Source organism: Strigops habroptila, chromosome 8 (assembly GCF_004027225.2).
Source record: "Strigops habroptila isolate Jane chromosome 8, bStrHab1.2.pri, whole genome shotgun sequence".
NCBI classification, from domain to species: domain Eukaryota; kingdom Metazoa; phylum Chordata; class Aves; order Psittaciformes; family Psittacidae; genus Strigops; species Strigops habroptila.
This window is the reverse complement of record NC_044284.2, coordinates 52988230-53003245: the sequence shown is the minus strand read 5'-3', so window position 1 is coordinate 53003245 and position 15016 is coordinate 52988230. Positions and strand designations below refer to the sequence as shown.

At 39.4% G+C, this 15016-nt stretch overlaps 1 protein-coding gene across 17 annotated transcripts in view; it reads right to left on the bottom strand.

The window, feature by feature from the left end:
* Nucleotides 1-15016, bottom strand: part of MAST2 (microtubule associated serine/threonine kinase 2) — a 218721-nt gene that overhangs the window by 19809 nt on the left and 183896 nt on the right. For all 17 annotated transcript variants that reach the window (XM_030495064.1, XM_030495069.1, XM_030495071.1 and 14 more), the window contains 10 exons: nucleotides 14460-14592; nucleotides 12775-12836; nucleotides 12077-12162; nucleotides 9863-10071; nucleotides 8597-8735; nucleotides 8065-8197; nucleotides 6544-6709; nucleotides 5390-5491; nucleotides 3642-3764; nucleotides 1310-1419 (listed from right to left, as the gene is read on the bottom strand). In XM_030495064.1, coding sequence (XP_030350924.1) covers nucleotides 1310-1419; nucleotides 3642-3764; nucleotides 5390-5491; nucleotides 6544-6709; nucleotides 8065-8197; nucleotides 8597-8735; nucleotides 9863-10071; nucleotides 12077-12162; nucleotides 12775-12836; nucleotides 14460-14592 — 1263 coding nt within the window. The remainder of the gene's footprint in view (nucleotides 1-1309; nucleotides 1420-3641; nucleotides 3765-5389; nucleotides 5492-6543; nucleotides 6710-8064; nucleotides 8198-8596; nucleotides 8736-9862; nucleotides 10072-12076; nucleotides 12163-12774; nucleotides 12837-14459; nucleotides 14593-15016) is intronic.

Here is a 15016-nt window from a genome sequence, read left to right as displayed (position 1 = left end):
TCATTAAGAAGGGGAAAAGACAATTCATAGAGTGACCTGACCTCAAAACAGTGTTTCTTCTCCCTTCTGCCCCTCCCCAAACATACTTCATTTTACCCAAGCTAACAGTGGAGTTGTACTACTCTGAAGCGTCCAGAATTCCAGCTTTTTATTTCCAATCACCTGAGTAAGAATGAGAGACCTCAACCACCTGCACAGACCTGAATCCAGAAAGCATGGCTAGAGGAGACCTCCCCACGGCTTCCTGTCCATTTCCCCACCTCAAAGCACACTCATCTCTCTTCTAAAACCTGACAGATATTTCTCTAACCTGTTCTTAAAAGGCACCAGAGATGGAAATTCTACAAATTCCCCAGGCAACTCAGGTCAGGGCTTAATTGTTCCACATTGGAAATGACTTCTTACAGTCTATCCTACACATCCTTTGTGCTCATCATTTCATATCAGGTCTGTGTAGAACAGGAAGACCAAAGTACTTTCATTCTAGCAGTTACATATTTGGAAACATATTAGGTTTTATGTTTTGTAGATCTCAGATCATTCTTGTTGCTTTCCTCTGGACTCTCTTTTAGTGGTCTCTGTTTATTTTCAAGAACATTGCCCAGAACAGGACAGAGTACCCCAGCTGTGGCCTTCCTACCACTAAGCAGATGGAAAGGATTTCTTCACTTCCCTTGCAGAAAATATTCATGCTCTCCCAGTATGGCAACTGTCTTTTTGCTTCAATAATTTGGCACATCTAACTCATGATATATAGGATATGCCCAGATCCTTCTCTTTCAAACTGTCACCTCGCCTTTTGCTCCTCAGGCTGTATTTGAGACAATAAACGACGGCAGAGCTGCAAGCTTCACCTGTGCTCTTGCTACATGGGATCTCTTTGATTTTAGACTCTTATTCCAAAATGCCAGAATCAATTTTCATCCTAATACCATCTTGTTACCTACTGGAAGACCCTTTCAGAATGACACTGTTCAACGAAAATAAGCATTGAACACTCTCTATGCCAGCATCCAAGTCATTAGTAAAAACATCAAACTGTATCAGATGCAGAAGACACCTCTGCAGTACTGTGTATATTAGTAAAACATTAAGAAATACAAAACCTTATTCTCCAATTATTCTGGTACTCATTTTCTAATAGGCCACAGATTATCACAGAATAAACAATGTATACAGTTTTTTCTTGCCTCAGTGTATACTAAACACCAAACATATCATCTGTATGATTAAAATCTACCTCATATGAAGCAATGAAGCTGTGCTCCTCTCTAGATTTTTATCTTTCAACAAGCTAGCGTGCTCCTACCTTGCTGAACCTTGGCGAGCATGAGGAAAACTGCCGAATTTCCACATGATCATCATCGTTAGTGTCCTCCTCTTCTTCCGAATCCAGGTGTTGGTACCGTTCTGATCGGGCTGTGAACAAGGCATGGCACATGCCATCAATGCAGGGAATATTGGTAACTCTTGCACCTCAAGCATTACTACTTGTCTGTTTACCAAGAACTTTGAGTGTTCATATACCATACAGGGTATTTTCCTTAATAATGAAACATACCCAGCCAGTTTTGCTCATCCTGAACAGGTACTACTGAAGAATACCTCCTTGCTACTGAATTTATCTTCTATCATCAGCTGTATTATATTCTAAAAGCAGCTGGTACTCAGCAGGTGTCTAATCCTGCTGACCCTTTGTGGTAGGGATATTTCTTCCCTACAGCAATCATATGGAAGGAAACACGGAAACAATTCACCGCCCCAGTTTCCAATAGACAACTTTTTGATTGCACAAAGTCTGTCCTGCAAACAAGCTTTCTTTACAAAAAAAATAAAAATATTTACCCCTAAAATATTTCCTCTTCTCTCTCCTACAACTAGCAAAAGGATTAGATTTTGTGAAAGAAAACAGGCAAGCAGCCAATACGCAAAGCTATTTTTTAATGCAAAAATCTAAACTGCCTCCAAAGAGATTTTGTGCTTTGAGATTTGCAGCACTGGATTTCTAAGCCAGCCACACTGGATTTTGAGGGGTGGGTGTTAATAAGTTTGGCTACAGAAGGCTCATAGCTATACTGAGCCAAATTTGCTGCACTGTATCAGCCAGAAAGCTACTTCTATAAATTCTAAAATTTTCTGCATTAGGGTTTATAACAGCAACACCAACTCTTATCAGTGTCTATGTGAGATATTCCCTGACGTAAGAATTCCAGCCTTTATAAAGGACTCACATTAAAGTCACTCTGATAACCTGCTGAGCATGCCTGGGAACTTGGGGAGTTTGCCATCATTCCTACTTGAGAGACTCAGTGATTTGCACCACTGAACATTACGTGGTGCTTCTACCCACCACGATCCATTCACGGCTGCTGCACTGTGCTTCTCCCAATCACTGACCCAATTCAGTGACCAGAGCTCAAGTCTCAATGTCCAGTAAGTCCAGTTAGTGCTGGGAACACACCACCACCTTGGTTGCTATGTGTATGTGGTACCAATACAACCTCAATCTATGCAAAACACACATCATCCCCTCTGCACACCTTCACTCAAATTGCTCTCTGCAGCAAGTGCATGGAGATTTATCAAATTATCTTTCTCTCCATCCTACCCCTAACCTAAAAGCCTATTCCCCAATTGGAAGAGCACTATCTAAACTGGATCAGTGCCTCTGCAGTATGGCAGCAGAGGGCTTGCAGGCGGGCTGCTCTCTCCCTGAGCACAGCACAGGAGCAGAGCACAGCTGTGCTTCACATGGAGTCAGCCAGTCCCATGGCCCTAGAAGGATGGAAGAGATTCCACTGAAGTAAGGCAGAAATTTCCATAGTTCAGGGAACTTAAATAGCCTAGTATCATCCCGTGCTGCAGCTGGTGTTGGGGAGAGACCCCTCCCCACCTTGACCAGTGACAAGTCCAGGCCCTTTCCACCTGCTGAGCTCCCCAAGTCAAATGAGGAAAGCTAGGGAACAGAGGCTCTGGGCACCGAGACCTCTCCATCCCTCACATGACACTCCTCCCTTCTCTCCCAAGAGCACTGACTCTGTCTGGTGCTTATCTGGAAATACCAGGAATCCTACATAGCACTGATACCATGGCAGTTCCCAGACATTTATACACAACAGACAGGCACTTCACTTTATATCTCATTAGAGTTAGCAATACTAAAATAAGGTGATACACTTGCAGTGAAAATAATTTAAATTACTTTAAATCTCTGAAGAATTTTCCCTACATACTTGTCTGCAAAGGTTAGGGCTTGTTTGTTTTATTTAAAAAAATATTGGCTGAAAACAGTCACTAGGGATAGATAATACTGCTCAAAACCTCAAGATAGTTGCATTTACCAAATGTTTCGGAAATATTGTAAGAAACAGCATAACAACTGCAGCACCTTTCCCTGCAGGGCGATGGCTGGCAGGACCACAGGCACCAGTGAAAGGCCAACTGACTTCAGCAGCAGTATTTTTTCATTTAAAATTAATTTGCTTTCAAAGAAACCTTACCTGGCATTCAACAGAAACTTACTAAAGCAACTTCCATTAAGCGTTTTATTCCATTTCTAGCAGTGACTTATCTCTAACAATTTTGAAAATGAAATATGCACAAAAAATATGATGCCATTTAGGCTGAATCTTTAGTCTTACTGTCAAAATAGCTTGTGTCATCCTCAGATTCCAACTGTGGGATGAATTCAGCTTTCTGTCGAAGTAATCCATTCCAGTCCAAATCTTTAAAGAACCGATGCTGTTTCACTTCAAAGGCACTACCTGAAATAAAGCATCTTTCATTGCAGAGTATTTCTTTCAGCATTTGCATAATGAGAAAAAACAAACCCTAAAAATATCAAGAGCCTAAAAGAATGTACCCAAGTACATTTAAGTACCTGGAGTCCATTTTCCAGGAATTTTGAGTAACAACTTCTCCTTTTACCAAAGTGGTGATATAGGATAAAATCTGAATAAGATTTCCTCCTTCCCACCTTCTCCTCTTGTTTAATGTCAATACATGAGTAAACTGGCTGGAAAACAGCATCTGCTGTTACATTCCACACAAGTGCAAGATTAAGAACTAATTAACATCTTAATTTAAAATTTCCAAGCTCTAAATACCATCTTGTTCATAGCTGAATAAAGAGCAAACTCAGAAAGGCACTTAGCATGAGTGGCTCCACTGTCATGAATAAACTCAGTCATGTGCTTAAAACAAGGCAGGGGCTCACCTATCTTCCTGAATTAGCATCTTTTGATATTAAGCTCAGAAGCCTGGGTACCCAGAAGGAAAAACTAAGGATTATCTGTCTACTAGCATATGCCTTTTTTTTTTTTCAAATGAAATTAATATTCATAAAAGATGCTACTGTCTTTTTTAAAAAAGAATATAGCAGAGGAAAAGAGATAAAAGGTTTGCTGAGTGCCAGTGGCACTACAAGATGCCAAGTGGAACAGCAGTCTCAGCATTACAGGTATATAAGAAATCAAAAAATCAGTCCATCAACTCATTTTATAAGGCAAGAAACTCTATATCTTTTCTGTGACAGCAACATCTTTCAAGTACATGGATTTGAAGTAAAGAAGAACATGTGAAAACCATCTAATATTATTATTAATTCATGATCTATTCAGCACCCTTGTGTGCACATGTGTTAAATCTGCTGAATACATGTGCCTTTTGGAACTGTGATACATCTAAGTTGTTATTTTATCCTTAAAGTGTAGTTTTCAATTGAAAATCTAAAATTAAATCAAATTAAACAAATCAACGGAACAGACAACCTGTGCTGTGAAGTCACAGTATTGCACAAATTATTTTAAAACAGGAGTGTAGCTAGAGATTATTTTTGGTAACTCACTACCAGCAAATGAGAAGTGTTATCTTGTAAAACTTTAAATCTGACATTAACATACAGAAAGATTGAAGTATACATTTGACTTTGCCAAAGAGATTATCAGACTTTTTTGTATGTTTGGAGAATTCCACAGTACAGGCCTCTAGGAATGAGAAAGTTTTCATTTATTTCATTACACCCAGGAATTCAGATCCATGTAGGGGATTAAGCCCCTAGCCAAAGAGAGCTTCAAAGAGATCTGATTATACACTGTTCAAATGGAGACAGCAACCCTCAAGCCTTTAATAGAACAGCACAAATTTGAGGAGTTATATTGCCAAGCTGATGGTGCCCCTTTCTTGTTTGCCAAACAAGACAGTAATATCTGTCTGATTCATGTACAGTCTACACTAATTCTCAGAGCTTCATCACACAAGATTCACTGAACCCAGAACAAACAGTTTCCCAGCTCTAGATGAGCTATTTTCAGCATAGGTGGGTGTGCATCACTTTTCCTGCTTCTTTTCCTGCTTCTGGGTAGTACTTTCCCATGGACGAGGTTCCTACCTGTTCCCATTCTTTCCAAAGGATTTTGGCGGAGCAGCTTAGAAATGAGGTCCTGAGCATCTGGTGGCAGGGCATCATCACCTTCTGGCCAGGCAATTTCATCTGGGAACAAAAAGAGACTTGACATTTTCTACCAGCTTCATGACTAATTTGAATAACTATTCACAATCCTATACCTTAAAATGCAGTGTTCAGTACTGCCCCAGCATCGCAAATACCCTGAATTCAGCAGCTTGCATACTTAATATAATTCAAGCATTGACATTTTCCAAAATGCATAAAATTCAGCGTCAGCTAAAGCTGCTGTCAATCAAAGCAGTGCTAGTGGAGAAAAAAGGCAGTAAGAACTCTATTAATAAAGTATGAAATGGGACTTCCATGACGATCCATAAACAAAGACACTGACAATACTGCGGCTGCATCTTGTGCCTGCACATTCCAAGCTTGTTATACTTGGAACAGAGAGAACAACTCCAGGTAACGATTCCATGCATCATATTTAGTTCTTTGCTGAAATTTGCTTTTTACAAAGGACATTTGCCAAGTGTGTTAAAAATTTACTGTTTCAGAAAGCATTCCCAATAGGAAATGTTTTCACTGGTGTATTCACTGAGAGAACACAAAGCAATCGTTTGTCCAACTCCAAGCAGGAGACAGGTTTAAAAAGCCACAAGACATGAAGGTGCTGAGCACAACAGCTTCAATGTGTTTTGCTTAGAACTTCCTTTTTATTTCATCTATACAACAATTACCAATTGAATGACATTTTCACCTACAGAAGAAATAACCAAAATCAGACTGAATTAGACCAGTTGGTGGCTGCTTCTTTCATATTCTCCATCATTTAAGTTAAAAGAACAGAAAAAGAACAGAAAACATCTCCAAATGCTTTTCCCCAATCCTACAAGGATTTGCATGACTCCCACACCATGCACAATGAAAGAGTTCTCTAGCAAGACGTTAAGCAACAAAACAACTCTTGATAGCTGAAATCAGATAGATGCTACTTTGACACAGAAAGATAAATATTTTAAAATTAAAAGCCATTATTCTATACCTAGCCCTTTTTGACTAAACTGTGGATCCTCACTATTTTCAAGGTTTTACCTCACAGCACATTTTGAAACCCCTCCAGAGACAGAACAGAAACATACCACTAATCACTTGTCCAAACAGCTCTTCAGGTGTGTCCCCAAAGAAAGGAACGCAGCCAACTAGAAACTCATACAGGATAACCCCCATGGCCCACCAGTCCACAGGCTTCCCATAGCCCTGGCGCAGGATCACTTCTGGTGCAATGTATTCCGGAGTCCCACAGACCTCAAGAGAAACACAAGAAAGCAGTTAACTTACAATTTGCCAAATTCACATCAAGGTTTATTCTTGTATTTTTTCTTTCCCCCCCTAGAGCATTACAAGGAAGTTATTAATGTTCTGCCACTAACTGTTTTATGCTGTGAACTACCTTCCATGGAGCAAGAGTATGAATTTGAGGAACACATTACCTACACATAAATGATATGGCATACTATGAGATGTTCCTGGTGTGGACATGCCAGCTAAGGAGTTCTTTGGTGCACATACAGTAAAGCATATGGGAAAATGCACAGTCTGTGTGTATAGGTCTGTCTGCTTGATGGATGTCTACTGGCACAGCTACAGCTACAAGGAACTCAGTTTTGACAAACCTCTTGCATCTCTGTGCTAGCAGAACCTAGTTTCACAGATGCAGAATTAGCAGCACAGCACGATTACACACTTCAGCATTTAAACCTGGGAGGTACCTTTGGCAGAGACAAAAGCTAAGGAAATCATATTGGAAGGTCTAAGTTGCCTCGGGCTTAGAAGCAGCAACAATATAGTTGTAAAAAATGTAACACTGCAAAGTGCAAGACCATGATCTTGTAACCAAAGAAGAGGTTGTGCTAGAAAAAACACAATTACTCAGAAGCAAAGGCAAAAATACCACAGGATGATTATGAATTAATACTTGGCACAGCTAAAAAAGAGAATTCAGCTGTGATCCGAGGTATTTTCAGAAGAGGGAAGTATTTTTTAATACCACTATACAAGGCACTGCTGAGCCTGCATCCAGAACAGTATAGTTCCTGCCAACTATGCCCAGAAAACAGCAACTCAAGCTGAAGGAGGTGCACAGAAGCGCTGTTCATTCATCGAAGGAAAATCTGTCTTGTTACCAAGAACTTTGCTGGTTAAGCCTAGCAAAATGAAGACTAAGGAGAAAAATGACCCTTAGTAAATATCATGGGGATAAAACCCAATGTTTAAGCCATCAGACAAAATCACAAGAAGAAACATACAGGAACTTGCCATGAACTCTCTAAGCACCAGAAGGGGGAGACCGTGGAACAACCTTCCAGCAAAATCTGTGTTATGCCTCTAAACCAACGTCTGTTCGCACCTGCACTGCTGCCTGGGCCACACTTTCAATATCCTAAACTAGGAGCTGAAGTGCATCACTCCAAAACGTGAAGTTGAAACACCAAAAAATGCCAATTTATGAACAAACATGGGAACAGACTCCTATCTTTTCTTCCTACTCTACAACACACAGCACAGCGTCAAGGCAGAGAGGGAGTGCTATAAAATCCCATTCTATCCCAAGAGAATCTTGCATCTGATCCCACATCAACAGACAAAATTCTTCAGCTTACCTGCTTGTCCAGGAATTCCCTGGTATCCTTCTCTATGTGTCCTTCATAAAGATTAGTTGTAAGACTCATTAACCCAATTTTAGACAGTCCAAAATCTGTTAGTTTAATGTGACCCATGGAAGTTATCAGGAGACTAGAAGAAAGAGAAGCAGCAAAAAAATTCAACATTCAATTGTTCCCAAAAGCAATTTAAAAAAACAACATATGATAATGCTAAGCAAGTTCTCAGTGTTACATCCCCATCAAACACCTGGAAGCTGGGCAGCCAAGGCAACTAGAAATCAGACTACCTTCTGCCATAATTTCATCAGTGTAGCAACAGCTTTGAAATAGTATCTGAAGACATTCTTCCCACCCTTTCTCAGTGTCTATCTGGTCCTACATCAGTAGCAAGAGACTCCATAAAATCTCCTACATGTCAGATGCCACTGAAGATCTCTATTGTCTCTAGCCCCCATGTCCTCTTGCCTATGGAGAAAGACCCTAAAGAACCGGCTCCCTCCCTCCAGCTTCTGAAGAGCTAAAGACTTACTTATCAGGTTTCAGGTCACGGTGAACAATCCCATAATTGTGTAGGTATTCCAGTGCCAGAACAGTCTCAGCAAAATACATCCTCGCCATATCAACAGGTAGTGCACCAATGTTCTTGAGAAGTGTGGCACAATCACCTCCTAAGAAAAAAGTTGAAAATATGGCACAGTGAAAGAACAGTTATGAGGCTCTCTCTTAACTCTCTTAGCCTGAATTCTAAAACCCTCTATACCTTCTGTCCTGAGCTTCAAATAAATATTAAAATCACAGGAAAATGTAGATCCATGTATGTTTGGCATGCTTGCTCAAGAACTGTACAGATGCCATTTCCAAACCATAAGCAAGCCTTGAAGAAAGGGCAGTTCATGACTATCTGGCCTCTCTATAAATTTCTTTGCTTCCCACCACTGAGACACATCCTACTTCTGATATACAAGGCTATTTAAAATAGTAAGTAAACCCCTCTACAACTACTAATTGGCTCTCCCTACACATGAGCAGGCAGCTTTGCCTTTGGACACAGTGGCAGTCATGAAAATAAGTCTGTGGGCGCCTGATTCAAGCTTCTTAAGGAACATTGCCCACACATTTCATTCAACCTTCACCTCTACTTACAAATAGAAATCAATATTAAAATTTTTTACGTCAATACATCTGTTTTCATTCCACTAATTTATCTGAAAGAGCACTGATACAATAACTATAAGCTCATTTCTCATAAACATTCAGCTAAGCAAGGCAGGCATAAGAAATTAATCCTATCCACCAGTGGAAATATATTGCTTACATTAAGATACAGAGATAAAATAAAATCAGATAATATTTCAAAGAATAAGCAAAATGAACAGAAAACGCCTGCATAAACCAGCACTGTGATTTAAATAAGGCTGCTCAAGAACAAAGACTGTTGCTTTGTGATGTTTCTTAACTGCCTTTTTTCTAACCGCAATGCCAAGCAAACATGCTATGGATCTAGCCCTGCCATCCCACAGGAGAGCAAGAGGATTTTTTTCCAATGAGGACTGTAAAGTTCATGCTGACTTCTGACCCCAGAAGTTTTCTACATGTAGCTTTATGTTTCCTCAGCCACAGAGATTCACAAATGGAGCATCTCCTTATGCTAAACTGTACTGGTGGCAGAATGACTCATTTCACTGGCTGAGCCCAACCAGTCTATACACTCCTTCCTGAAAGGGCATTACAACCTCCCCTGTAACTGCAGGGCTGATCGAGGTCCCTTTGCAGGTGCATATAGTGACAACCATACCTTCCACATACTCCATAACCATGCACAGGTGGCGCTTGGTCTCAAAGGAGCAGAACATGCTGACCACAAAGGGGTTCTCAGCAAAAGTCAAGATATCTCTCTCCACAAAAGCCTGCTGGATCTGGTTTCTCAAAATTAGGTTCTGTTTGTTGATCTTCTTCATGGCAAAACGTTGACGGGTGGTCTTGTGTCGTACCAGATACACCGCTCTAGAAAACCACATACCAAGAGGAAAAGTTCCATTTTCAGTTCAAACTTGTTTGTGCTTGGGTTATTTTTTTGTTTGCTTGTTTGTTGGTTGGTTGGTTGGTTTTGTTTGGGGGTTTTTTTAAACAGTGATGGTAACTGCTTTGGATAGATCCTGACAGACTTATCTGCGACTCCATGTCAGTGCCAAGCTCCCTCTGAAAAGAAGGAACCCCGTGATGCTTCCTTCCAGGAGCTACTCTGCCTTCTTGAATTAAGCAGCATTTTTGCTGATATGACTAACGAGGTATTTCAGACACAAATGCCACAAACTTCCTTAAGCATCATTGCAGAGGCATGTAATTTTCAACACTACAGTCATCGTTTCACTTAAAAAAATTGTCCAAAATGTATGGAATCAGCACGATTTCCTTCCCAGCTCCATAAAATTAATTTGACTCAACACTGTCACCAGGGATTTCCTTCAGTAAAGTATCTGTTACATTTCTATCATTTGCAGATCATTAGATTCCTGCACTTTAACAATACAGTTTGCAAATAAAATTTTCATCCAGTTTGCCTGCCTTATTGAATCAGTACTTGTTCCCTTTTCTCCGGAGTATATTATATTTAACATGATGTTGTGTCCTACCAGCAGCTAACTATAAAATACACCCAGGACAGACATGAGTAATAGCAGAAGAATCACTTCCCTCCCCACTTTTAAACCAAGTCACATTTAAAGGGATCTGTGCAGAAATATGACTGAAGAGATATAAAATCTTCTTGTCCAACAATATGGCTCTTTGACATGCTCCATTGTGTCTTCACTGACTAAAAAATATGCTTCCCCTTTTCTCACATATAACTTCAAAAAAAATGAGTTGCTGTTAACTAAGTACCCACTTCAACAAAGCACTTGAGCACATGCTCAAGCTTTGCTGTTATGACCTACTGAATATCACTGCTTTTCAGTTACAGCCTAATGATTTCCCTGGTAAGGATTTATGAATCACAAAGAGTCAAAGAACCATCTTTAAAATTCTGGATAGGTTTGTATGAGCAGTTAAAATTTTAACCAATCAACTTCATTCTGGATTCTTCAATGGATAATAAAATCTAACGGCATTTTTACTGTATTATTTCTCATAGCAGATTGGCCCCAATGTAATTTTAGTATTTGAAGTGCTTATGAACAGCCACGCTACGTAAAAAATTTGAATACATGGAAGAACAGAAAAGCATAAGCTATTTCTCCCTCAATATTCTTGCTGTTTCAATGAATCATCAATGAAACATCAATAATATTTGCAACTACAGAATTTTACCCTCACTCATTGAGCCTTTAACCAAATACAAACTACAGGACTTAACCAAACAGCATGAAAGGAAATGCAGACTGGTGTAATAAGCAATAAGGAAATGGGTGCAAAATAATTTTCTCAGACTCATGTAACTACATGTTTTTACTATTACTTAAGGAATCTCACAATAAACAAAGTGATAATATTTTTACTAGAGACAATATTTAGGGAAAAGGTTTTCATCATTTCAAGCTAAGGAACTGAAATGTCTGTATCTTACCTACCTACCATAAAGAAACACTGCAGAAATAGTTCCTGGAAAAACAGGCTTAAGGACACAGCCTGGAAGGGCTTCAGAAAACTTGCACCACAGAAGGATTAGTAATACCATATTCTGAAATCTTTCATGTAGGGCAACTAATTTTTACAAAAGGTTCCTGAGCTGGAACCTGTGTGTCAGTTCAGCACAATATAAGGACTTCACACCCAGGAACTATGTCCAGGTACAGGGACTGTTGTCTAAGAAAACCTGAGAACATACAAGAAATGGCACCTCCCAGAAGAATGCAGAAGACATCACAAATGTAGGATCTGTTTGAGACTCAAGCAAAATTCATTTATGCTTTGGACTCAACAAAAACCAATCATTTGCAAAACACTGCTATTGCCCTTCGCTGGGTAGGACAATAATATGTTCTTCTGAAGCAAAGTGTAAAAGCCTTACCCATAAGCACCATTACTGATCAGTTTAATAGTTTCAAACTCTTCTTCAGATGGAGTTTTCTTTGACTGGACAGAGGCCCCACGGCTCTAGGGAAAGAAGAAAATGGAAATCAGGAGTAGGAATTACTTAATTCTATATGTCACTTTTTTGTCCTTTTCTTTTTTAAGCAGCATTCACCCAATCTCAACCCATACCTACACATCTGGATATATCTCTGTTTGTATCTCTAGTACCCTTGCAGATTATCTCACAAATTATTAGCACAAAAAGTCAGTGGACTGTAAGATTCAGGCCTTTCCTCAACATTACATTTTAAAAAACAATAAACAACTAAGGATCTTTGAAACTTAGAGGTTATAGAATTAAATTTTTCCAATGGTTTGTTACTAAAGTCAACTCTCTTCAAAACCCACCACATTTTACAAATGAAGATATAAAGAACTTCTCCAGATATTTTTTGTTTGCAACTCTAAAAAAACATCACCAAAACTTGCCTGTTTGGAACTTTTAAGCATTTCATCACCACAGTATAGAGATTTCCACATTTTTATGAGTGTTTTAACGTGTTCTTTTAAATGTAGGCACTTTTTTTTTTTAATTAAAATTACTCTGCATTATAATTAATTCTTTATTGCAGATGACTTCTTTCCAGAGATAAAAAAAACACATGCTAGACAGAGTGAGTATTACTGCTTTACCTCGACTGAATCATCTGTCTCAGGAGTGTCTGGGCTGTCATAGCTATTCAGCTGGGCCATTTCTGAAAAGAAAGAGGAAAGATTATTCCTAATGATCTCAATCAAACACCATTCTCTTTGTTTATACAAGACAAACAGGATTTTAAGAGGTGCTTGTAGATGATGAAGGACATTTTTCCCCACTGTAAAAAGTCACCCCAATTATACAGTGATAACCTTTCACATCTTAGAAGCTGCAGGCACTATTTTGTATAAAGATGAATATAATTAATTGCTCTAATTTCAGCCTGACTTATTCTAGATGGTTTCTATAATAAGTAAAAGCAATAAATGCATGTTTAGGGAAACTGCTGTCTAGTTAATATTAAATGCTATTCCATGCATGTATGTCTGCATATAGCCTGGTGGCACCTCTGTACTCCAGAAAAGAAAATGCATTACACTTCAAACAACCTCCCTGCATGAAATGTGTCTGATTTTGCAAAATGCTGAGCAGCAGCAAACTGGGAGAAAGTCAGTTTAGGCTACTCAGCTGTCTTAGGAGATGCCATAAACTTTGCAAACCCAAATCCTACATTAACTACTAGTCTCTGAACAGACATCACTGACATTTCTGGGTGCCCTCCTTACAGAAAGGAAATAAGGCACCTTGACATCTCCACACATTTCTAAAGAAAATTTGACTTTAGTAAGGGGAATTAATGATGGAAAGGTTCTCTCCCATGACAGGGATCAAAGGAAATTTCCCTTTAATGTCAGATTTCAACAAATGCTATTAAATTGCATTTAGCAATCTTTGGTAGAAATTTTCCCGAAGAGCTCTTCACTTGAAGTCAACCTGTCACTGTCATTCCGGTAAACACAGTAGAAGTTACACTAGTCCTATCCAGACTACTAATTTATGCTAAAATTATGCTCTCCTGAGAAAATAAAAAGTACAGTTCAATCACTGAAGTATTCCACAGTAACCTCCAGTTTCTGCCACACTTTCTATTGTTGCTGAGCAAGCTATGCATGCTCCTAAAACTTGTCAGAGGATTAGCAAAGTGCCAGGCAGAAATATCAACTCACAAATTCCAAAGTTAGGATCTTTTGGGCCTCTAAACATTTATAGCATATTTACCATATGGAATTCTGGCACCTAGCAGAAAAGCTGTTACTCTTCTAAAGCATTACTCTCTTTAGTTTCACTGCTATGGGAGACATAAAAATACAATGTTATCTCCACCTAAAAATTCATACTAGTCCTGGAAAATCACAAAAAATATACTTTTCCCAGAGAGGACAACAAAGTGAGATGATAGGATACTTCCCAACCAGGCCACCAGCAGGGAGGCAAATCATTAAAGTAACAGGCAGATTTACTTCTACTGTCCAACAGCACAGAAAAAACAGTTAAATCATAAAGCCATTTTCTAACATTGTTTCAGCTGTAACACAGGGAGACATTATTAACATCATAAGTAAAGGACTGTCACTGTTGATGTGCGATCCTTAGCCCAGCAACATTCCTTTGAGACATGGGGCTGGAAAGGACAGTCTAGACTTTGACAGCAAACAGGAAAATAAGGAAAAACGGCCTAGAAATTAAACCAATAAAACAAAAGCCTCCTTCAGTTATGCAGTGATCAGGATATCTGGTTATCCCTTCAGCAGTTTGGAGAGTACAAAACAAGAGTTCTCACCCTCCAAGGGATCCCTGGTGAGTCCCAGCTGGCTGATAATATAACGAGGAATGTCGCATTTAATTCCTTGCCCTTCCTTGGCATGGCCTTCTGCAGCTTCTAACAAATGGTAAAACTCTTCAGGATCAAACTCCTACAGGAAGGTGGTGAGAAAGACAGAGAGAGGTAAATGACTCAGTTTTACAATTACAAAAGTTTCTCCCCCATATAGGAGATTGCTCAGAAATATCCAAAGCTAATTCTGGGCTCAGCAGTGATGCAAAACATTTGCAGTTACAACAAGTAAGCCAATGCGTTCCACTCTGCTCTGCAAAAGCAGCAGACATTCACAGCCTGCTGGATGTTCACTGGCTCAGTTCTGCAAATCGAAACAGGACAAGGACTGTAGGGACTCTTCATGAACCAAAACCAGACTACTGGAAAATGATGCCATGATAATAGAAGCATCAGTGTGGACACACCTCCTGATTTTGTCACACTGAGGTGTGCCACAAAAAGGCCTGTGATGAGGTCTGAAGTGCTTTCTTCTGCCACCTCCATCTGACGGGTGACTTAAG